Source organism: Carassius gibelio, chromosome B11, assembly GCF_023724105.1.
Source record: "Carassius gibelio isolate Cgi1373 ecotype wild population from Czech Republic chromosome B11, carGib1.2-hapl.c, whole genome shotgun sequence".
NCBI lineage: Eukaryota > Metazoa > Chordata > Actinopteri > Cypriniformes > Cyprinidae > Carassius > Carassius gibelio.
Window position 1 is genome coordinate 9,019,524 of NC_068406.1, and position 22,913 is coordinate 9,042,436.

The window sequence follows — 22,913 nt, forward strand, 5'->3', positions numbered from 1 at the left end:
ACAGATTACCGTCAACCTCCTGATCTAGTTTCCTGACCGCCGTTAAGATCCACGGTTAAGCTCATAAAGCTTGCGTGAATGTAACGTTACGCGGATAAAAATCGCAATGTCATTATATAATTTTAACTCTTTTTTTTGTTACTTGTACTTCTTGTTAAATAAGTAATTGAAAATACTAGTAAAATTTCGTGACTCTTAGGAACTGAACCAATATTGTAGAAGAAAAAGAAAGAAAAACAAGTAGCCTACTGTGATGAAAGCTTGTTCGTTAATGTGAAATATACCATATTAATGAATAGTAATTCATGACTGTGCCTCATATAGTATATTATTTATTACCAATCAAAAAATAATAAATGTACACACACACACACTTTATATCGGGGGAGAAAAATGAAAAATGTTATTCATAAGATTGCCATAAAAATGGCAAGTTTACTTCTTGCAGTTCTAACTTTTTTTCCACAGAAAACAATGCTTCTATCATGTGTTTTAATGTCTACTTCTGTTCACTGCAGAAGCACTTTTTTATTTTTTTGTCCTGATTCTTAATAAATCATTCTAATGTTTATTTTCAGTACAGAAAAGCCTTCATCTTAATAACCATACAATGTCTTGATTTTGTGGGTAAGTATTCAGTACACTTTTTAAAGATCATGTTTTGATTCAAAAATGACCAGAAAGAAACATCTTTCTGCTGAAAGGCCAGAGTCAGTAGCTGTTTTGAGACACAAGGGCTGGTTCACAGGTACATGTTGTGTACCTCTGTCTCAAAGTAGATTGCAAACTGGATTAAACCAGCAGTGGCAGGTCGAGATGCACAACACCAGAACACCTTTCTCCTTGACAAGAGTGACAGACTCTGAATACACTGATTTGGAGCATCATCTACTGTAATCCATGCAGCTTTTGTGAGTAAAAGCAACAAAAACTATTTATACACACTTAAGGATGTTAAATCCATGATTTATTGAGCCCACATGGGCAATTCAGTTTGTAAGGCCACAAACATAGAATTGCACTTGTTTACAATTTATACACACGTGAAACATACATACAAAAAAACTCAGATAAACAAATGTTTTGGCACCGTGAGCGAGAGGTGAAGAAAACACCAAAATATTACTGAAATTCTCATTAAGCAAAGATATTTAATAGCAGACTATTTCTACATAAGGCAAAATGTATAATCCAGTTAAATTATTAGTGAATTATCACTTCGAAAATCAATCTTTTAATAATATCTCAAACTTGTGTATATATATATATAATTTTTGTGCAGATATTCTGATTAAAATCAGAGCAGAGTCCTGTGCTGTTGTTACATGATGGCAGTGGAGTTGTTTAAAGGCACGTCTGTGGTTGTTCAGGAAAGGCTCTTTTGTCTTGTTGTCCCAGAAAGACTCTGACGCGGCCAAAACAAGTGTCTGATCACGGCCGTCCATCACAAGAATCCATGAGTGATACATAAATGAGATCAGATGTTGGCAAATGGCTTTCACAAAAATGAGTTTTTGTCAATATGTTTTGGCCTCATGTTATCATGAAAGCATGCGTGTTATGGTTAAGGATCATTTTGTAACCTGTACACTCTCAGTCATTTGCACAGGGGAGTGTGTTAGATGTATTCTGGAAATGGCATTCAGGAACATATTCAAATCCTAGTCATTAAAAACAAAACGTATAAAAAGAAAAACATTGAGGATAGTTTACAAGATATGCTTTTGAAAATCAGCAGGTTAGAACATATTGGAAGAGTGATCATTCATCATCTCTCTCTTCTTTCTGAAGTTGATACTCATTCATATCCTGATCTTCTCCTCCAATTATAACCGGATTTCTGTCCTTATGACTGCGACCAGACTGAAAGAGAGAGAGAAAAAAGCATAGTTTGAATTAGTTTTAGACTACTATGTATTTAATACTAATCAAATAAATTCTTCAAACGCTTAAATCGCAGGGGCCGGCATCTCATGATCAATCTGCCGCCCATGTAAGGAAGTTAAAGGGGCTGTGAATGCTTTGATACTTACTGATAATGATGACAATAATGATCAAAACCACAGCTATCAAAATGGCCCACATCTGTAAAGACAACAAACAAATACACTTTGTCATAAGGGTGCCTTATGTTAAAAGGTTAACTTTTTTTTTTTGCAATTACCATTTTATTAATCTTGATTTTTCACAACTTGTGTGCCTGTCCTGGGTGAGTTGAAGTAAACTGTGGCACTATAGTGTTTCATTAAAGTGCAGTCGTGCAAAGAGACAAACGGCCAAGTCAAGATTTTCCTTTAATAACCTTCAATTTCGGTTTGTTTCTCACCAAACCCTATTGTATTCCCGCACAACACTTGGAATACAGCACATGTTGCATGGGACCACCCTGCAATACTTTTGCACCTTTTTATATTTTTAGTATGGAAATATTTTTCTTAGTTTTAATGTAAATGCAATGACCTTTATCCAATTCAACAGGCTTTAAAATGTCTTAATACTTACTATGACCTTTTAGAAGCACAAAATGTATTTTAACAATAAGACATGAAATGATCAATTGCATAATAATGTCTTTGTTTTTGCATATGAGCTATGGGAAACTAAGGAAATGTGATATTACGGAGTTATATTACAGTTAAATGTTATGCTTGTATTACAGATGCACAAAAAACAAAATAAATTAACAGGCACCACATTTTCTGGAAAATACCCAATCATCGCTAAAGCCTTCATATTTAATGATAAATGAGATGGTCTCTGGTGTGCATCTTAGTCTTACCTTGCAGTTCTTCCACCAGTATTTCCTCTTGAGTTTGGCAGCACTGGTCTCAAACTGGGAAGCACCGGCCTGCAGGGCATCGGCACGATCGTCCAAATCAGACAGCTTCTGGTCTCGTTCCAGGACCTTATCGACATTCACTCTCATGATGTCCACAACCTAGAGGAATAAGAGGATCCCCATTACAGGATTCTTAGAAAGACTAGGAACGGTGTTGCTAAGTGCTGGAAAAGTAATCAAGGTGAAGGAATCGTGCCATGTGTGTAAACAAACAGCTGTCTGCACAACGGGGCAGGTCTATTAATCAGTTTAACTATGCAAGACTTTTGCCAGGATGGCTGGAGACTTCTCAAAACCAGACAGGCAGCAGGAACATGGAATTTAGTGGTCAGCATTTTAAACTAAAAGCACTGAGAGAAACACAGCATCTCAACCTGTTAGAACACGTTTCCAGCAACATTTGTCTGTTTTTATTCTGCAAGCAAAAATGCTGCGGGACACAACTAAATCACAGCAAATCTGACCATATTTGATATAAAGTAGGACCGAGTAAGACTTCGGACCAATGAGATTTCATAGAACTACCTAAAACAAATGTTTTGTTGCTTGTAAAAAAAAAAGAAAAAAAAAAGAAAGAAAATACAAAATACACATATACTCTGAGGCAAAATTTATCCAATTAGGTTAAGGCTCGGCAAACATTTTCTTGGGATTATCCAACATTCGGGAAACCAATCTGTGCCAGAGTTATAGTTTAGTCTGTAAACACATCCAGCATCTGCAGCTTTGTGACTGTTAGTCCTGACAGCTTATACACACACACACACACACACACACACAGATATACAAATTTTTTTGAGTCCGTGATGCATCAAATGACACATTGTCTGATAGTGCCACTTATTGTTGTTGCAAAATATTTATATTACAAAATGGTTTTCTTTTAATATTTTCTGTTCATAAAATACAGAAGAAAATAGATTTTGACAAAATTAATAAGCAGTGCAACTTTTTTTCTATAATGATAATAAGAAATGTTTGTTGAGCAGCAAATCAGCATATAGTAAGATTTCTAAAGGATCATGTGACACTGAAGACTGGAGGAATGATGCTGAAAGTTCAGCTTTGCAACAAAAGAATAAAATGCATCAATTACATTTTGAAATATATTAAAATGGTAAACCTTAATTTAAAATTGTTACAATATTTTACAAAATTACAGTTTTTACTATATGTTATTAGCTGATCAAACAAATGCAGCTTTGTTGAGCAGAAGAGACAATGATCTCTTCTGCATTTAAGGTTTTCTTTCTGGAAAGCAGATCATGAACACTGCTGATTCTTCTTGTCTGTGGGGATTTTTTCCTTCATTAGATTGAGAACATCCCTCCTTCTAATACCACTCAGCAACAAACTAATCTATATAAACAAAGATCAAAATAGAATGACAAAGAAACAGTTGCTGACATGACCGTGTTTAAGAAGTCAACATATAAACTCTTGACTTCATGAGAATCAATCTGCTTTCCTACTGGGATGAATTTAATGATCTACTTTTTTCTCTAAATTACTAGTAGCACTTTGATCTACTCAGAATGGATTAAAATATCTGTTTTGAGTTTATTATGCCTTTCTGATTTATTATCATTAACAGAAGCCATAGAGAATGACATCATATCCTGTTGCTTATATTCCATGTGATCAATCTTCGCATCTTCAGCAGATGTTTTGAGTAATGGAAAGCATGAAAAATCCCGTTATAATAGAATTACATAAAGTCAATGGCAACAGCACACACACATAGCCTCCTCATATATGCTCTAGTGCTCCACAAACCCTGTTGCAGGATGATGTAGCTCCGCCCCTTTAAGAGAGAACAGTGTGGGATGGGAGCCAGCGTGTGCAGATCCATGTTTCACTTGCATAACCATAGTGATGGGCATTACATAACCGGCCGGCAGCCTATGAGCTCACGCCAGACTGAATGAAGACGTCTGAAGGAAGAGGTCAACGGGTGTAAAGTGCGCAGAGACCTACATATGTCCTGGTATAAAAAATCATAAATATGACCGCGGTGAACTACAGAAGAGATGTGGAAAACTGCTGAAGATTATACTGCACATTTGAGGGAGGAGTTGCACAGAAACAAAAGAGAGAGAGAGAGTGAAAGAGAAAGTAGCACCTTCTGTAACATAATATGCAATTTAAATGCCATATAACTGACCTTAAATCAAATGTTAAAATGTAATATATGTATACATATAGGTGCATCTCAGTAAATTAGTGTGACGTGACATTCAGCCGAGTATGGTGACCCATACTCAGAATTTGTGCTCTGCATTTAACCCATTCAAAGTGCAAACACAGCAGTGAACACACACACACACACACACTGTGAACACACAACCGGAGCAGTGGGCAGCCATTTATGCTGCGGCGCCCAGGGAGCAGTTCGGGGTTTGGTGCCTTGCTCAAGGGCATGTAAGTCATGGTACTGGCGGCCCAAGACTCGAACCCACAACCCTAGGGTTAGGAGTCAACCTCTCCATTCAGTTCAATTAAATAAGTTCAATGCACACAGACTGAAGTAGTTTAAGTCTTTGGTTCTTTTAATTGTGATGATTTGGGCTAACATTTAACAACACAAAAAAAAAAAAAAAAAAAAACAGTAATTCACTACCTCAACAAATTATAATATGGTGACCGGCCAATCAGCTAATCAACTCAAAACACCTGCAAAGGTTTCCTGAGCCTTCAAAATGGTCTCTCAGTTTGGTTCACTAGGCTACACAATCATGGGGAAGACTGCTGATCTGACAGTTGTCAAGAAGGCAATCATTCACAACCCTTCACAAGGAGGGTAAGCCACAAACATTCATAGCCAAAAAAGCTGGCTGTTCACGGAGTGCTGTATCCAAGCATGTTAACAAAGTTGAGTGGAAGAAAAAAAGTGTGGAAGAAAAAGATGCACAACCAACAGAGAACCACAGCCTTATGAGGATTGTCAAACAAAATTGATTCAGGAATTTGAGTGAACTTCACAAGGAATAGACTGAGGCTGGCATCAAGGCATCAAGAGTCACCACACACAGACGTGTTAAGGAATTTGCTGAACCACAGACAACGTCAGAGGCGTCTTACCTGGGCTAAGGAGAAGAAGAACTGGACTGTTGCCCAGTGGTCCAAAGTCCTCTTTTTAGATGAGAGCAAAGTTAGTATTTCATTTGGAAACCAAGGTCGTAGAGTCTGAAGGAAGGGTGGAGAAGCTCATAGCCCAAGTTTCTTGAAGTCCAGTGTTAAGTTTCCACAGTCTGTAATGGTGTGGGGTGCAATGTCATCTGCTGGTGTTGGTCCATTGTGTTTTTTGAAAACCAAAGTCACTGCACCCGTTAACCAAGAAATTTTGGAGCACTTGGAAACCTGGACTTCCAGACCACCTCAGCAGTGTCACAAACTGATCACCTGCATACCACGCTGAATTGAGGCAGTAATTAAAGCTAAAGGAGCCCTATCAAGTATTATGTACATGTACAGTAAATTAAGTAGTCTGAAATTAAGTATTCTAATTTGTTGAGATGGTGAATTGGTGGGTTTTTGTTAAATGTGAGCCAAAATCATCACAATTAAAAGAACCAAAGACTTAAACTACTTTAGTCTGTGTGCATTTAATTTATTTAATGCACGTTTCACAATTTGAGTTGAATCACTAAAATAAATGAACTTTTCCACAACATTCTAACTTATTGAGATGCACCTGTATACACCAACACTACCAGTTTGGGGTTGGTAGGATTTTACTTTTATGTTTTTGAAAGAAGTTGAGTGCTCACCGAGGCTACATTTATTTGATCAAAAATATATTACAAAATGTTATTTCAATTTCAAATATCGGTTTTCTATTTGATTACATTTTAAAGTGTATTTTATTCTCGTGACACAAAGCGGAATTCAGTCTTCAGTGTCAAACGATCCTTCAGAAATCATTCTAATATGCTGCACAATAAATATTTCTTATTATCAAAGTTGAAACTGCCTGTAGAAAGTACTGTGCCTTGCTTCCATAAATTTATCTACATTGTTGTTTGTTTTGTTATTTATTTATGGTTTAACGCCGTGGCTATATTTATGGCAAAAACATTTCAACTCCATCATTCAATCTATATCCTTTCAATAGATTGTTTACAATAATTTAACAATTTTGTTCTATATTTTTGTATATAAATTATTATATATGCAGACCAAAAAAAGGTTTGTTAGGAGGACAATATTTGGCTGATATACAACTATTTGAAATTAGGTTGCAAAAAAAAAAAAAAAAAAACTTAAATATTTAGAAAATCTACTTTAAGTTGTCCAAATTAAGTCCTTAGCAATGCATATTACTAATCTAAAATTAGGTTTGATATATTTAGGGAATTGAAAATATAAATTTGTTGAAATTGATCTTTACTTATTATCCAAATAATTTTTGGCATTAAAGACATTAATTTTATTACTGTCAACATATTATGTAGTGTTGGTTTTTGCTACAAATATGACAAAGTGCTACTTAAGACTGCTTTTGTGGTCCAGGGTTATATATCATTATTTCTTTACAGTAATATGTCTCCAATGGTCTAAAGGCTCATTTAAATATTTAATGAGCACATTAGTCACTGTACATCTTGTAACTGTCATCAGTTTTCCTGTGATTATGTAACTGTTCACATAACAAAGGAACCATCCCTGAGAAGATCGCATCACACTGATAGACGGAAGTCAAGTCAATTATTTACGGCCATCCATCCAAGAACACTGAGAAAAGGTGTCAGGTGTGTCCTCTTACCTCTTCCACCTGTGCCTGTGTCTGCTGCAGTCTGCGGTTATTCCCAGACATCCCAGCAGAACCAGAGCCATCTGCACCCGGGGCGGACCTATAAGAGAGAGAGAAAACCGTATTACATTTGACATTTTATTGAAAAAATTTAAATTATATCAGGTTATTATATCTGGAAAAGCCTGGCAAACTCACAAAATACTTGAGAAGCCAGTCAGTATACATTTTTTTAAGTGAATAAGGTCTAGCATAACACACGCTTTACTTGCTGCTAATGTGATTTGGGCTGTGTATTGAAAGTTGATTTAGTCACAAAGCATCTGTTAAGCACATACTCGTCCTGTTATGTCATTCTAATAGAAAGCTAGTGTGACAAACAGAATGTGATACTGTACTGCCACCTAGTGGCACAAAGACTTTTAAATAACTGCCATAGAGCCAGTTTTGGTTTCCTTTAGTGAACAGCTCTTAAAATCTTTAGTGAAAGAACCTTTTTCCACTCTATAGAACCTTTCGGAATATAAATGTTCTATGGAAGAATCAAGGTTCTTTATGGAACTTTATTTTTAAAAGTGTGCATTTGCACAAGAAACGTAAACCAACATTGAGGTGCTCTTTCCAACGAACACTTATGAAAGAGGAAGTACAGGTAAGACCACAAAATGGTGTGAAAACACAATAGAAAAGAAAACAGAAGGTATATCATTCAACAAGCTCAAACTGTAAACATCTTACAACACACTGTGAACTTTATAATGAAAGTCTTTTGAAGCCATCGTATATATGCAAAGAGCATAAACAGATTTCCACTGATGTTAGCTTGATTCTGAATTACAGCGGCCAAAAAATTATTTGCACATTTAAGACTGTCAGAAAGCCATTGCATCATATATCAAATCTCTCTTCACAAAGTAGCACAATCAAGTGAGCCATTTTGTGCTAATGACTTTTATTCTGGCGTTAAAGTGTCTGTCAAGTTTATTTCAGAATGCATTAGTAAAAGAAAATCACTATCACGTGAAAGGCCTCGAGCCAGACTTTGCTCCCGTCTAATGCTGTGGATAAAATTGTAAACCTTAGCATAAAGACAATAAGAGAGAACCACCAAAAGTAAAGACAAACACAAACATTCCACAACCAGACGTGGAAGTACCATAAGCCTTCAGATCATGTGATTGTGGCAGAAATCCTCCAGCCAGCAGTAAGACACAATGCATGCTTTTCTTAATGAAAATTACACAAATCCCACCTGCATTTGGTAAGTTGTAAAACAGACGCTTAATCACGATCTATCACTTTAGTTTTAAATAATATAGAAAAATTCTCCTTCAGGCCATCCAAGATGAAGAGGAGTTTGTTTCTTTATCAGAACAGATTTGTGGAAATTTAGCATTACATCACTTGCTCAGCATTGCATACTCTGCAGTGAATTATTGAGACTGAGACATGTGTGTTATGGATTTTGTGTCATGTTTAAAGCTGTAAATGACATCCAGTATTAAATGCCATCATGTCAATGACATCCAGAGCACAGGTGATTTTTAAGAACTAAACTGATATAGACACAGCAGCTCTGCATCACTCCCCATTGCAGACAGAAGGTCAGCATCAGAAAGTTCACACGGCTGTCAGTGGAACAGAACAGATGTTGTATTGAGGTTATCAGTCTCTTAAGAGGCGTAGCATTTCTAACCTACATACACAGCACAATTTCCACTTGTAATTTCAACATGGCTAAAAGATGAAGAAGTGTTCAACATCTGAATGACTGTAATGAATGTGATTCAGAAAGTGGAACCAAAACACAAAACGTTCAATAAGGCCACAAATGTCTTAAATCATTTGCGTTTCCTCGTTAGTATCATTAAAGGCGACTAGTTAATAAATAATGTTCATTACTAAACAAATAACCCAAAAATACATGCTTAATATCCATTTAATATGACCATTTCATATAATTTCAAAGTACATTATCTATTAAGTATCATATAAAAACGTTTAGTTGTTAGCCGATTAGAACTAAGATGTTTAAATTAACGTTACGTTGGTGGGAAATTATTCTCATGCAAACATCCTAACAGCTTAAAACATATCTGACTAAACATGAACATAGTTCTTATAATTAATATAACGTATTTAACGTTACTGTTTATATCTGCAGTTGATAGTATGTCGCCAAAAACACCAGTCTATAACATAATTTAAATTAAATTGTGTGATGATCTTCAGTTAGGCAAATTTAATTAACGCTGTTTATTTTATTAATCGTTTTCGCTGCAACTTCAGTATCGGCACAATATATTCCCATTCCAGTCATAAAAGACAATAAGTCTACAACTAATGCAAGCCAAATCTATTATTATTATTCAAAATGTCTATAATTCGAGCATGTTTCGAGTTTCAGCTTTTCTATAAACTTTGTTATCAGTCAGAAAAACGGTTAGCCATTAGCACGTAGCGGATATTGAAACACACCAAACTCTTTAAAACTCTTGAATTAACAATAAACTTAACTGACAGCTTCATATGCACTAATCCCAACTAGAATGGGATGGAATTAAAGATTGAAAATGAATAAAAGTCGATATCAAGCCAGGAAGCTGAAGCTAAGCTAACTTGTTGCTTTAGCCGTATTCACACCCATTAGCACAACACAAACTTTACACACACTCGCTAGGACTGATATTCACCGGTATTCAGGAACACATATAAAACATGATATAAAGCATGGGTGTATGAAATAATTAAACTTGTGTAAGTGATGGTTGTGTAGTTTTACTTACATTCTTGAAAGTTGAGTTGACGTGTGATTTGTGAAGGCCCCGTTGATACTAAAAGCTTCTAACGTGAACGCGCACAAAGGGAGGGGACTCCAGACACGAGCTCAGTCAAATATAAAATATATAATACAATTACATAATAAAATATAAAATTCCAATAAAAATAGAATATTTTTGATACTATATTGCTAGTTTCTAGTTTTCTATAAAATAATAAATTCATATTAAAATAAATATGTAAATAGCATAAATGCTTATATTTAACAAAAATAATTAAAATGGTCAATTATATAAAATTAAATGTAATTAAAGTTATTCATACTGAATGTTTCTGTAATCTTATAAATACAGAATTTAAAATGGTAAGATTAATTTTTTATTCTTTTTTAATCTTGTCAGTCATGAGATTGTGTTTATATGAACTTTCAGAGCAGGGGGGCTTCAGAAATTATATGATGGAAAGAAAAAACAGAAAGTTGCAGAAAACAGGAACAACAAGAGCACAGTTTCTTTTAAGATTTTATTTTACAGCAGAAATTATATAAAGCATTCAGAAAACATTTTCCATATTTTAAGGGCAATTCAAAATGTTTTGCATGGCTTCAGCAGCTGAATATTTATTTATTCATTTTTTTTTTAAACATATCCAACAATTCAGTGATGCTCTCACATGCAGTCACAAAACAAAAAATATAATAATAATAAAAAATAAATCAAAGTAAATAAATAAAACTCACAAGAAGGACAGAAAGAGGGAGACGGCCGAGAAAGCAGCACGTGAGGCAGAACTCATCAGAGGAGGAAAAGATACAAGGAGCACAAAGCAGGTATGAAGGAGAAAGAGAGAGATATAGTGGGGAAAACAGAGGTCTAATACTAGCTTCACATGCAGAGTGTTGAAAGCCCACTGCCTTGTTAGAAATATGGGCTCATGTTTTATTTTATTTTTTCTATTCTTCATTTTAAAATGATGAAAACGTGCATTAGGGCTGGGAAATATGAAATCAATGTCCACAGACCACTGAACACCTCTCTCTGTGTACCTGTAATTGCATAAGAGGAAGTGAACTAAGCATGTCCCAATGTTTTTTTTTTTAGTTTTAGTTTTTTCTTTCTTTCTATTTTTATTTATTTTTTTATGTTTGACTTATCCATATTCTTTCAACCTAAAGAGCTTGTCTACAACAAAGTGTTTATTGCTCTGTACTTGTAAGTGAAAAGCTTATAATCGAGTGGTTTTTCAGTTCTGTTTAAGCCCAACCTGCATTTCCGGAGTTCCAAAGAGAGGATTTAGGACATGGTACAAACTTCCAAACTGCACCAGTATATTGTTTTCCCTCGTTTTGCTATAACCTTCATTGTGGTCTGGTCTCATGTGGTCATCTGTTGAGATAAAGCACACACACAGACACACTCACAACGTACAAGGGCTCAGATGGTGAGCTGTACAAAGTGCATATTTCTCTTAACTGACACAAAAATACGGAAAGCATGATCCGGATGCACGTATGCTGAGCTGTTTCATAAGAGGACGGGATCTCCCACCTTATTCTGAAGGTATTTGGCGCTGAGGTATACTTATGCATTCCCAATCCCATGGGGATATGGCAATACTAAATGAGCGGTGATACCTGCACGAACAATGATACCTGCTCAGTTTTGGAAAAATGGTCTAAAAACTCTATAAACATAGTCTATCCTGTTACCCAAGTGGCGGTCTGTCTCTGAAAGCAGTGGTTTTGTAACAAAGCGAACGTACATATGGAAGTACATATTCCCAGTGGTTTCTCCTGTTGATTAACCTGGAGACTTAACCTAACCTAATCTAGTCTCCATACTAAACACCATCTCCCTGTTTTAGCACCCTGAGTAAAACTACAAAAGGGAGGCAGATTTTTCCCTCGCCTAAGATGAATGACCCAAACTGAGATACATATACCTGGTGATCCATAAACAGCTTTTCCTGGTGGATACTGAGGACTTTCACGTATGATTTCCTGAAGTTTCAAGTCGGACGGAAAAGGAAAGGGATGTTAAGGGCGGCCACCTTTGCTTGGAGTTGTGCTCGGACTTGAAACTAACAGCCGGATGGAGTTATTACACAATGCGCCAACTACACTGAGCGTGTCCTACTTTCCAGGCCCAGTTTAGACCCGACATGGAACAAGAGAAAGAAAAGTACACAAAATGAAAGAAATAATGAAAGCATGCATAGTATGATACTGGGTCACTTAAAGTCGCTTTTTGGAGACATAATCAGAATGACTGGGCGACCTAAAAAACCCAAAATGAAAGGTGCCTTCACACTCTGTGTCCGTGTTTAAGGAGTGAAAAGGGTGTGAGAGGAGAAAACAGACTTCGGCTTCTGTTTGGACAGTATCCAGCTTTTAGCGTTGCATACCATAAAAAAAAAGTAACTGGTTCATATGGAACAACTTCTTTAGGAACGACACACTCCTGATATCGGTTAAATGTTTTAGGCACTTTCTATAATAATACTGATACCGAGTCTCTGAGATCATTTGGAAACATTTAACTTCCAAAACAATGGATCTAGATGTGGGGGATAGAAAATAAAACTACATTTCAGCAGATAAGCACCACATTCTTTTCTCGTCCTTGCTTTCTTTAACAGGCAAAATGTGCTGGTGTAAGTTAATATGTTGCCTCTCGTCAGCTGAAATCACTTTGGAAGTTCAGGGGGTCAGTCTCAAATTTCTTTCCGAGAAATTTGTGAAAGATGCTTATTTCCATATAGCTGGCACGAGCATTAACGAATAACAAAATGCAGGCTAGGACAGAAATCAAATATGATTCGGTGTGACTCAACCATGGGGTTTTGAAAGTTGGTAGCAGCCCCCCAAGAAATGATGAAACAATTGAAAAAGAACACTATGAACATGGCAGTCGTCGATTGTGACGAAAGTCGAAACGGGCGCGTTTTGAGCTACATTCACAATATCCGTGACCGCTTTCGTGGCCTCTCAGTGTTTGATTCTAGCATGTAAGCACGTGTATGGGAATCGCCTCATGGAAATAACCATTCACAACCCTCACGTCAACATCGTTTTTAATTACATGACCTGCGTTTAACCTCCTGACTCCATCCAATACTACTGTTCATGTTGAGTTCAAGACGATAAAATGTGAGTACACTTAGTAATGTAAGACAAAACCGTGGAGACATTTTATCCACTGTATCGTAGAAACCTCAGCTGTAACTGTTGGGTGTGTGAGTGAAGTTTGCTCATTCAGTACTAGTTCTTCCAATACTTCTCAAAGTAATAGCTTATTTAAGTCCTGTAGCATTCACATGACTGGTCACCATCGGTTAAAACAAAGCAAAACGAAATACTGTTTTATTTCCGCTAACCCTGAAAAAGAAAGATCCTATTGTGTCTGATGGATTCGCTTGGCTCTTCCGCTAAATCTACGATTTTATCGTGAATCATGTCATGCTTGAGAGAATGTCCTGCGAAAGAACCTTTTCAACAAAGTCTTACAGTGACGTTGTTCAAATTGTATTACAGACCATTGCCACTACATTTGATCTTTACATTATGCTCAATGTCTTAAAGTTTCATGCACATGGCTCCTTCTTCGCAACCAGTATTTACAATATTTACAAACCGTACATCTTGGGCGTTCAAAGAAAACTATACAATATATTTTTTTGTTGGTCTCTTAATGTGTTATAATCCAATTTATGAATAAAATACTATATATTCTTAAATACAATCCTCTTCGGAAAAAGTGTCTGGCTATCAATGTTCCTTCACCCATCTTCATATGTACAGGGACCACTTAATAGTCAAAAATATGATTTTTTTTTTGTTTTGTTTTTTGAAGCTTCTGTATAGGGACCCTTCAAAAAGTCAAGAAGTCAAGGCAATGTTCAGTGAAACTCCACGGGAAAGCTTGTGGAGCCTTTCTGGAGCTCTTCAAAATCAACCGACAGTAACAATGAAGAAACGTATCACAGCACACACGCACACACACAAAAATGGAAGATAACCTTCGCAAATATACGTTTGGCGCTGTGGCACAATGGATAGTACAGTTTACATTAAAAAAGGTCAGGAGTTTTTTTTTTTTAAAACCTTCACACATTAAAAAAAAATGCAGTAATGCTAAAGGCAAAAAAAGTAAATAAAGCTTATAAATAAATAAGTGAACTATATAAAAATAATGGTCTTTATAACAATGTACTCGAAAACAAACAGGCTTATACGGACTGGTTTGATGGTGCCACAATATCACCAATATGAATGAAAATAAAACACAAAACATTTACATAGCATGCAGGAGCATTTTGCTCAAACACATGCACTGTATCCAGATTCAGTTCAACAAACACAGGACACACAAAGTCAGGCCAGCAAAAATGACATTAAGAAAAGGACCCATAAGAAAGTCGAAAACAGTGCACACGAAACAGTAGCCCAGAGGGCTTCGCTTCAATCCCAAAATTTGTTGTCAGAAGTCCCCTAAACACCCATAAAGACAAAGGTAAGACACTGATATTTCAAACCCAGCAATTTTGCCCTGACCCCATCTACATTCATATGAAGGCTTCCCTTTGAATGAACGGACAGCATTTTTCAAAAACAAAGATCTGTGGAGATGAGAGACTGATTTCAAATACTCTGCATGCATATGTTCACTGCAATGAGGCCTTTTTTTGGTTTACATTTTCTAGGTTTTGTTCTTTTTTTCCCCCCACACTTGTTGATTGTTGTCTTTTTTTTTTCCTTTCAAAATATAAAAATGTAATCTGAAGCAGCCTCCGGCATGATGTTTTTCTGACGTTGATCTGTTCATGTTGCGTGATATTTTACAAGCGTCGTCGGAATAAAAAGTCTTTGCTCCTTGGTCATCCTTTGTTATCCTTTTTTATTTTTTTGTAATCTGAAGAAAAAAATCTATGAAGAGTGCAAAAATGCCATGAAGATAATGTCATATTTCCCCAATAGTCTTGATTTCAGTTCCCCGGTAGCGAGAAAATACACAATGCAGGAGCAGAATCAGTCACAACGCTGCTATAGAGTTCAACCGTCGCATATCCGATGATCTTCCGTCTTCCTGAAGAATTTTGTCTCTGGCAAAAACACCTCGAAGAGAAGGAGACTGCTCGGAGATGTTACATCGCGACGGGGCTCTTTGCTGCACTCTCATGTTCCTTGGCCTTTCTCAATTCTTTCGCCCTGAAAGTAGACCAAAAAAAAAAAAGTTAGCCTGAAGGTTCAAAAGCATTCCAGGCCCTCAGAGGAATCACAGACCATTAACCAATACACCTGCCAGTTTCATAACTGTCTCCTCATTGGCATCAACAAAGGACAATAAATATACCCCCACTATAAATGACAAAGATCTTTAAGCCTCAAGGAACATACAGAACACAGATACAGCGACTTAAAAAGCTAAGTCACACTTAAAAATGTCTTAATGTCATGGCAGTAGATAACAAAACATCAAAGCAAGTGTCAATTATTTTAAGGGAAGATAGCACAAGCACACCTTTCAAGCAGAACAGAAGGTTTATTGGTAGATTTACTGTTTAAATTGAACATTTGGAAACTTTTTGGTTGTCAAACGTAAGTGGAACATGTCCACAATCCAGCTGCTCAAAAGACAAAGAAAATATGGCTCAGAAAAGTAGTTCTTGTCCTGGATTTGAGCACAGACGACATATGGTTGGATATTTTGCATCTAATCCAATAACATTCACACATTTTTAAGTTGGATTTAAATGTCCAAATACTTTTTTGTCCGCTGTATAGGACAAAAGTCATTTTTGCAAAAAAAAAAAAAAAAATGTAAATCTGTGGGAAAAATAATTTTCTTTGAAATGTACTCTTTACATCTAAGAGTCTACAATCAGACTACAGAGTAAACACATATTAATATATATAAAACTCAGGATCCAAGATAATCCAAAGTAAAGCATCCATCTTAAAACTACAGTATAACCTTTAAAAAGTCGCAATATGCAACCCTACAATTCACGAACAAAACACATCACAGAAATTCAACTTAATTAATTACCACCATTAATTATACTTCTACATTTAGAACTTATTATTAAACATCTTAAAGACAATTTAAACCTCCAAACACCTCGTTAGCTCACAGTTTGATCCCCGTCCCACCCTCAGCCTCCAAATCAAGCTTATAAAAGCTGAAAGAGATGTATAAAACAGGCAGCCAGGCATTCAAGACATTTCCTCTTCCATAGAGAAAGGGATGTTATTTCAAGCATGCCCTGATAGAAGCAAGGCCTCCATGTCTTTAGCCATCATGCAATTGCCAAATGCACTACCCAGCAGTCCTTAGTGTTGTCATAAGCATCCTCATAACAAGAGAGATGGAGGAGACTTTAGGGAGATAGAGGGATTGAAAGAGAGATTGAAAGAAAAAGAGACAGAGAGAGAGAGAGTGCATTGTTAGTTTTGCAATTAATGTATCATCAACATTTGTTGGTTAGCTGGCTCTATAGTCCTCTCTCTCTCATATAAGGCTCAGTCAACTCGGCTCCAGTCGGCCATCATGCATGCAGGCATAAAGCAATAGAGAAAATGAGATAATAGAAAAAGGGTAAGAAAGTACAGAGAGAGTCATAGGGAACAGCAGAGTCTGAAATCAAGGTACATAGATGAAGAACAAGATGAAAGAAAAGGGAGAGACAGGGAGATAAAAAGAAGAGAAATCAAGGGGTATGAACTAATTTACTGAGGCTGCACTCACCCGTTTGAATAGTCTATGGTCCATCAAGGGGCTTTGCGTAAACAGCAAAACAACACCAGACAGCTATTAGTACACACTGAGGTTGGGCTGGGTTTGGGAAATAGGACCAAACACAATGGGGCTTTCTAACAGAGCCATGAAAACACCAAGGTTTGTCTGTCGCTGTCCTATGACTCCTGACAATTGTGTTGGGTGTGCTTGAGAGAGTATGAAATGTGCCTTTAACCTTTCTAAACAGCAGGATATTAAAGTCCGATTCATCTAAAAGCTGCAAGTATACCATAGAATGAGGTTGTGCATGCTAGAAGAACAACAAGGCTGTAGGAACACTCGAAATTCTCGTCTTTGGCCTACCTGTGACGGCACCGCAGCAGAAACCGCATTATTTTTCTGGCAGCCTGGTCTTGTCTCTTGGTCAGGAAACTGCTTCTAAAACAAAATGATCAGCATGAGTGGTTTTGTACAAACCAGACATTTCTGTAAGAAAAAAAATAAACATTTGCACAAATTTCTGCTATGATTTTAGTGTGTGCGATATATTCAGTTTCAAACGTGACAAAGAGTCCACCCACAAGTCTCTATAATATGGCTAGGGTTCTACAGAATTTTCTTGCACACTTTATTGTCTACCAGGCAAAATATATCATTACACCTACCCTCAACTAGAAACATGATTCGAGGAACTATCCAGAGCACAAATTTTGCATGCTTGTACCTAACATATTGAAGTCGTGGCCTAATGGTTAGAGATTCAGACACATAATTTTTTTTTTTTTAAATATAATGGTTTCTTCACATTCTTAACTCTAAGTGTATGCAAACGTAATATGATGCACTCATAAAAAACAGCAAACTGCAATTGCTTCAACAGGTTGTGAGACAACAAATGGCATGCAAAAATAACGATGCTTCTATGTGTACTTGGACTCAAACTGTTAGTGAAGTAAATCATTTCCTGGCACTGTCTCAACAACAGATTGTCTCTTAAAGTAAACAGGAGGGTTTCGAATGCTGCCATTCTTTAGAAAGTCGACTTGGCTGGGTGTCACATTTGAAGTGTTGGCACATACTTAGCAATTCATCCAAAAAGACAGTACACTTTAGAATGGCAAAATAACACTCAATTAATTCATGCAACACTCCTTGTGAGGCTTGAATGCACAAAGTTGCTTGGTAAAAGCATATGTACACACAAATGGGAACTAAATTCAGAACTAAGCTCCAAGGTGACGGCCATGTAAAAGCCATTTTAACTGCCTATTATACTTGGATGAGTGCTTAATTCTTAACATGATGGTGGTATTTTAATTCTAAATGTGATGTATTACACATGAAAAGTTTTGAATCATTGCGCAATACCTAGCTTGGCCACTGGAGGCACCAAAGTGCTCACACCAATAAGAGTGTGCAGATGTCATGAGTATTTGACAAAAACCTTTATAATATCAGATTTGTTCGATCTTCAACCACCAGGTCAGCCCTCACTGGTTTAATGTTCTTGTACCTGAGTTTTTGCTGCACCAGTGCAGCTGCAGTAACTCGGCTGCGTGGGTTCGGCCGACCAAGCTCTTTGTAGCTGCGGTAATATTGCTGGATCAGCATGGCTGCCCTGCGACTCTGCTGGAACTTCTTCTGTTCGTGGTAGCTGCGGAATTTACTCTGGATAAGGATGGCGGCCAGCGTCATCTTCTTATAAAGTGCATACTGTCAAGAAGACAGACAAAGAAACTTGTGTCACATGGCAGAGAGAGAGAGAGAGAGAGAGAGAGAGAGAGAGAGATCTGTAGCAAACTAGTCTGTTAGCCATTTTGCTAATACAAAACAAATATCAACACTGCCAAACTACACCATCAACATTAAATTAGGTGTGTTGTGGATGATTGACAGTTGCTATGCAGTGGCTAAGCTGCACTGAATGTATTTGAACACAAAATAGCACATAGCAAAATAGTCAATGCTAGGGCAATGCTAGGGGGTTGCTTACTGCCTCAAGTCTCAAAACATGGACTGAATCTGAATGAACTATGACATTTTTTTTTTTTTACCAGTTTTATCGTTTTAGAAGTAAGGTATGTCAGGAAAGTAGCTCAATAGCTAATCAATTCTTAGCAAGCTGCATTATTTAAACTAGCATCCATCTTTGTTAGTACAAGTTTAGTTCATATACATAACCCTAAGTATAAGCAATAGTAAAAGTGATAAGGCACCACTAACAAACTTTCAGTTCAAACCACAAGTAATTGTAAATGAAGCAGAAGTGTTACCTTCAAGGCTATCCATGTCAGCTTGGGGAAGAGAGAGGAAGGAATTGAAGCCATTCTCGTAAAGCCTTTAATAATGACCAATCAAAAGTGTACACACACATAATTCTGAGTGTCTCTGCCTACCTGTTTGTACCTCTTATAACAGCGCTGAATGACAGCAGCTGCCAGTTCCTGCTGCTCCCGAAGCGGACGACCCTGCAGGATGGGGGAAGAGGGGATAAGGTAGGGTGGAGAGGACAGGAGAGAGATTAGAGTTCACAAGGAGGCCTGCAAGGCCACAGAGATGATGGCATCTGATTCCTTTGTGCCTGGCCAAGGTGTCTTCATAGACTGGTAAAGCTGTGTTGATATGGTCTGACACCTGGGAGAAGGTTATTCCTCAGAGCACTGTGCACCAACAGCACACTGAGAGAAATCTGCTCTGAACAACCAACATGGTGTGGACTCAGGGTTATCCACGCATCCCGTTAAGACAGACAGATAGATAGAGGGAACAATGCAATCATTCCTTATAGCAAGGCCATGCTAAGCTCAAGCAAATTTCCCCATGCTTGTCAACAACAGTGACCCTATTTCTGCCTTTTGAGCACACACCACAACAATCATACCACCTTTCACGACACAGGACTGCAAAGGTCCAGATTATTTTACCTTAAGTTCAGGAACACCATACAAGACTACACAATACATCAATACCTTTGAAATTGGACCATCACGAACACTGGCAACACACCACTGATAACCTGCATGGGTGACCCTGCCACCTGGGTGAAGCCCTGTCCTACCTTGTATTTGCGGAAGGTGTTCTGGACCTGCCGGGCTGCCTCATGAAGCTCTCTCTGTTCGGGATCAGACAGGGCCAGCTGGGTCAGGTCGCGCTCCTCCTTGTTGTGGGAGGCATTGAGAAGCGCAGTCCATTCAGCAGGGGTTTGGAGGCCAAGCTTCCCAAGAGAACCATCGAGTTCTGGCTGTCCTCCAACGTGGACTGGGACCAGGCCAGGAGAGGAAGTTAGAGGCTTGTTAAACAGGAACCTGGGAACAATTGTGAAAACAATTACACACAAGAACCCAAAGAGACTGTAACTAGGATTTTTGAGAACAGATTATAGAGCTTTTTGATGAATCACCTCTCTGCATCTCCAAGGTAACTGGCCAACCAGCTCATGGTGCTGTTGACTCCAACACCATCCAGTGTAGTTTCTGATGCAACAAAGTTTTCCCTCTTGATGCGATCAGATGTCGCCTCAATGACTTCCTCTGCTAAATTCATCATGTTCATGTTCTGAAACAAATAGTTTTAATAGGTACTTTAGTAGGTACTTTGAACATTTCTAACAATATTGCCACTGAGACATCAGATAGAAGACAATGCAAGTTTTGCAAGATCTGTGCAAACTTTACTTTTATCTTAAATCACTACAAAAAAGCTTTTTCGGCAGTCTGGTCGAGTACCTTCTCTATGCCTCACCTGCAGGCCTCCTGTGTTCTCCAGATCCTCTTGGGTTGTCCGCAGATCAGAGATTGTTCCCGCACTAGCAATCTCTCTTAATCTCAGTCTGTTCGCGAGCCTTTCCTTGCCAAGTCCTGCAGTTGGCACTCTGCGTCCTGCAGTCTGTCTGGAACCCCAGCACCCACCTCCACACGTTGAGCCCAGCTTAGTCTGAGACTGCTCACCATCTCCTTGCTCTTTCTCAGCATTACATTCCCTCAGTTTAGAAGGGCACGTTTTAGGCTTATGGGTCTGTTCTTCTAGTCCGAGAGGTGCAGAACAGGGTTTGCTGGGCCGAGTTTGAAGAGTCTCGGGGTTGGGTTTGTGTTTCTTGCTCAACGGGGCATCACCGTGATTAACGCTGCTATAGAAACTAGACGGTTCTGACCTAGGTCTCCTCAAGTCTGCCAAAGTACAAAGAAAGTGTCTTAGAAGACTGTTTGACCAAATTAAACACAACCTATCACCCAACCAGAACCATCTCCTTACAAAGCACTCATTTGTTCATGGAAGGTCTACATTTAATATGTTTTTCTCAACTCAACATGCACATGAGAGACTATTGAAGACTGACAGTTCAGAGAGAATGAAAGTTTCCAGTTCTCACCTGAGCTGGAACTGGAAGCAGAACTAGTGAGGTTGCTTCCTTTCAGCCCAACTGAAGATGTGTCTGAACCCCAGACATTCATCCACCCCTCTGCAGCTGAGGCCTCAGTAGATGGTGAGAAAGGCATGCTGGGAGTTGTATTCAGTGCTCCTGACTGCTGCTCCTCCCTTTGAAGGCTTTCCAGACACTCTGCCAGCTTGGTATGACCACGGGACCGGGCAATAGCCAACGGTAAGCGACCCAAAGAATCTGGGATGGCCAAAGCTCGCCGATCCCATTTATACAGAACCACTGCTGCTTCCATATGACCCAAAGCGCAAGCCCACATCTGAAGAGAAGAAAATTGAGTTGCATTTAATTTATAAGGCATCCCATGCCCTTCTATATGAAACAACTCATCCAAATCATGGTATCATTGATGAAAGTATCCTGACATAATGTTAACACTCACCAGTGGTGTGCAAGAGAAATGGTCCACGTTTAGAGGATCGACCTCAAGTTCCAGGTCAATACTGTCTGCGTGCTTAGTGCTGTAAAAAAAAAAAATTTTCAGCTCAGAGAACAATACATAAATGATGAATAATGCAATATACAAGGCCATTTTTTGCAGGTATACAATCAGTATACTCACCGCCACTTGATAAGTGTTTGGATAAGTGTGGTGTAGCCCTGGGCGGCTGCCAGATGAAGAAGAGTCATGCCCCTGAATGTCTTGGAGTGGATCAGGTGCTTGGACTTTGCCCAGCATGCACGGTTCATCATCTTTTCACAAACTACCACCACACGGCTCTCAAATGAGTTGCCAGCTGGACCTTGAACCTGGCTCTGACCCTGACCTGGTGAGAACTAAAACAAAGAATCAAGAACCAAGTAAATTCCAGGAAGCTAATGGAGATATCTGTTAGTTTGGAGCAAGACAGTGTAGCACAGAATGATACCTGCGCCTGTTCAGAATTGCTTCTTCCTCCTTCTCCTCCTGTTCCGGTTCCTCCGCTATCAGATGGTCCTCCACTGCTCAGTTGTTGCTGCTGCTGTTGACCGGCCATCTCTGCCATCCTTCGCTCCATCTGCTCTAGGCGTTCCAGGATGGACATTCTGAACTGGTTATCTACATAAAACATATTGAGAATTGAGATTGTTATGTGTACTCAACTGACTTTAAAATCAACATGAAGTCAAACTCTATTTACTTTCTTATCAAACATTCCCAATGTTATTGTGCATGATTCATCAGTGCATGTTATTCCAAAGAAAATAATGTTTGTCTTTCATTCACGAGTAATAACTGATTTCTGAGACCAATTTCTGAAGTCCTGACCTATATTTTTTCTTGATTAATTCCTTGTTTAACTCAGAAAAAAATGTAATGTAACAGAAGTTAAATATTTTTTGAATTTCACTTCACTACTTTATATGGGTCAGTTATATGATGAT

The 22,913-nt window shown here is 38.0% G+C and overlaps 2 protein-coding genes across 12 annotated transcripts in view; both read right to left on the minus strand.

Moving 5' to 3' along the window:
- Positions 1-950: 950 nt before the first annotated feature.
- LOC127968631 (vesicle-associated membrane protein 3) lies at positions 951-10,470 on the minus strand. The gene is made up of 5 exons (XM_052569943.1): positions 10,379-10,470; positions 7,605-7,692; positions 2,780-2,938; positions 2,034-2,085; positions 951-1,863 (listed from the first exon to the last, which is right to left on the minus strand). Coding segments are annotated over exons 1-5 (318 nt in total). The 5' UTR covers positions 10,381-10,470; the 3' UTR covers positions 951-1,846.
- A 411-nt stretch (positions 10,471-10,881) lies between these two features.
- LOC127967855 (calmodulin-binding transcription activator 1) overlaps positions 10,882-22,913 on the minus strand; it is a 289,173-nt gene continuing 277,141 nt past the window's right edge. For 4 of the 11 annotated variants that reach the window (XM_052568592.1, XM_052568598.1, XM_052568600.1 and 1 more), the window contains 13 exons: positions 22,418-22,587; positions 22,111-22,325; positions 21,931-22,009; positions 21,480-21,807; positions 20,852-21,276; positions 20,511-20,665; positions 20,169-20,415; positions 19,507-19,578; positions 19,384-19,404; positions 18,624-18,823; positions 17,474-17,548; positions 17,120-17,150; positions 10,882-15,579 (listed from right to left, as the gene is read on the minus strand). In XM_052568592.1, the coding sequence (XP_052424552.1) occupies positions 15,547-15,579; positions 17,120-17,150; positions 17,474-17,548; positions 18,624-18,823; positions 19,384-19,404; positions 19,507-19,578; positions 20,169-20,415; positions 20,511-20,665; positions 20,852-21,276; positions 21,480-21,807; positions 21,931-22,009; positions 22,111-22,325; positions 22,418-22,587 (2,051 nt within the window). In that variant the 3' untranslated portion in view covers positions 10,882-15,546. The remainder of the gene's footprint in view (positions 15,580-17,119; positions 17,151-17,473; positions 17,549-18,623; positions 18,824-19,383; positions 19,405-19,506; positions 19,579-20,168; positions 20,416-20,510; positions 20,666-20,851; positions 21,277-21,479; positions 21,808-21,930; positions 22,010-22,110; positions 22,326-22,417; positions 22,588-22,913) is intronic. The other 7 variants (XM_052568597.1, XM_052568602.1, XM_052568594.1 and 4 more) reach the window with 6 other exon arrangements.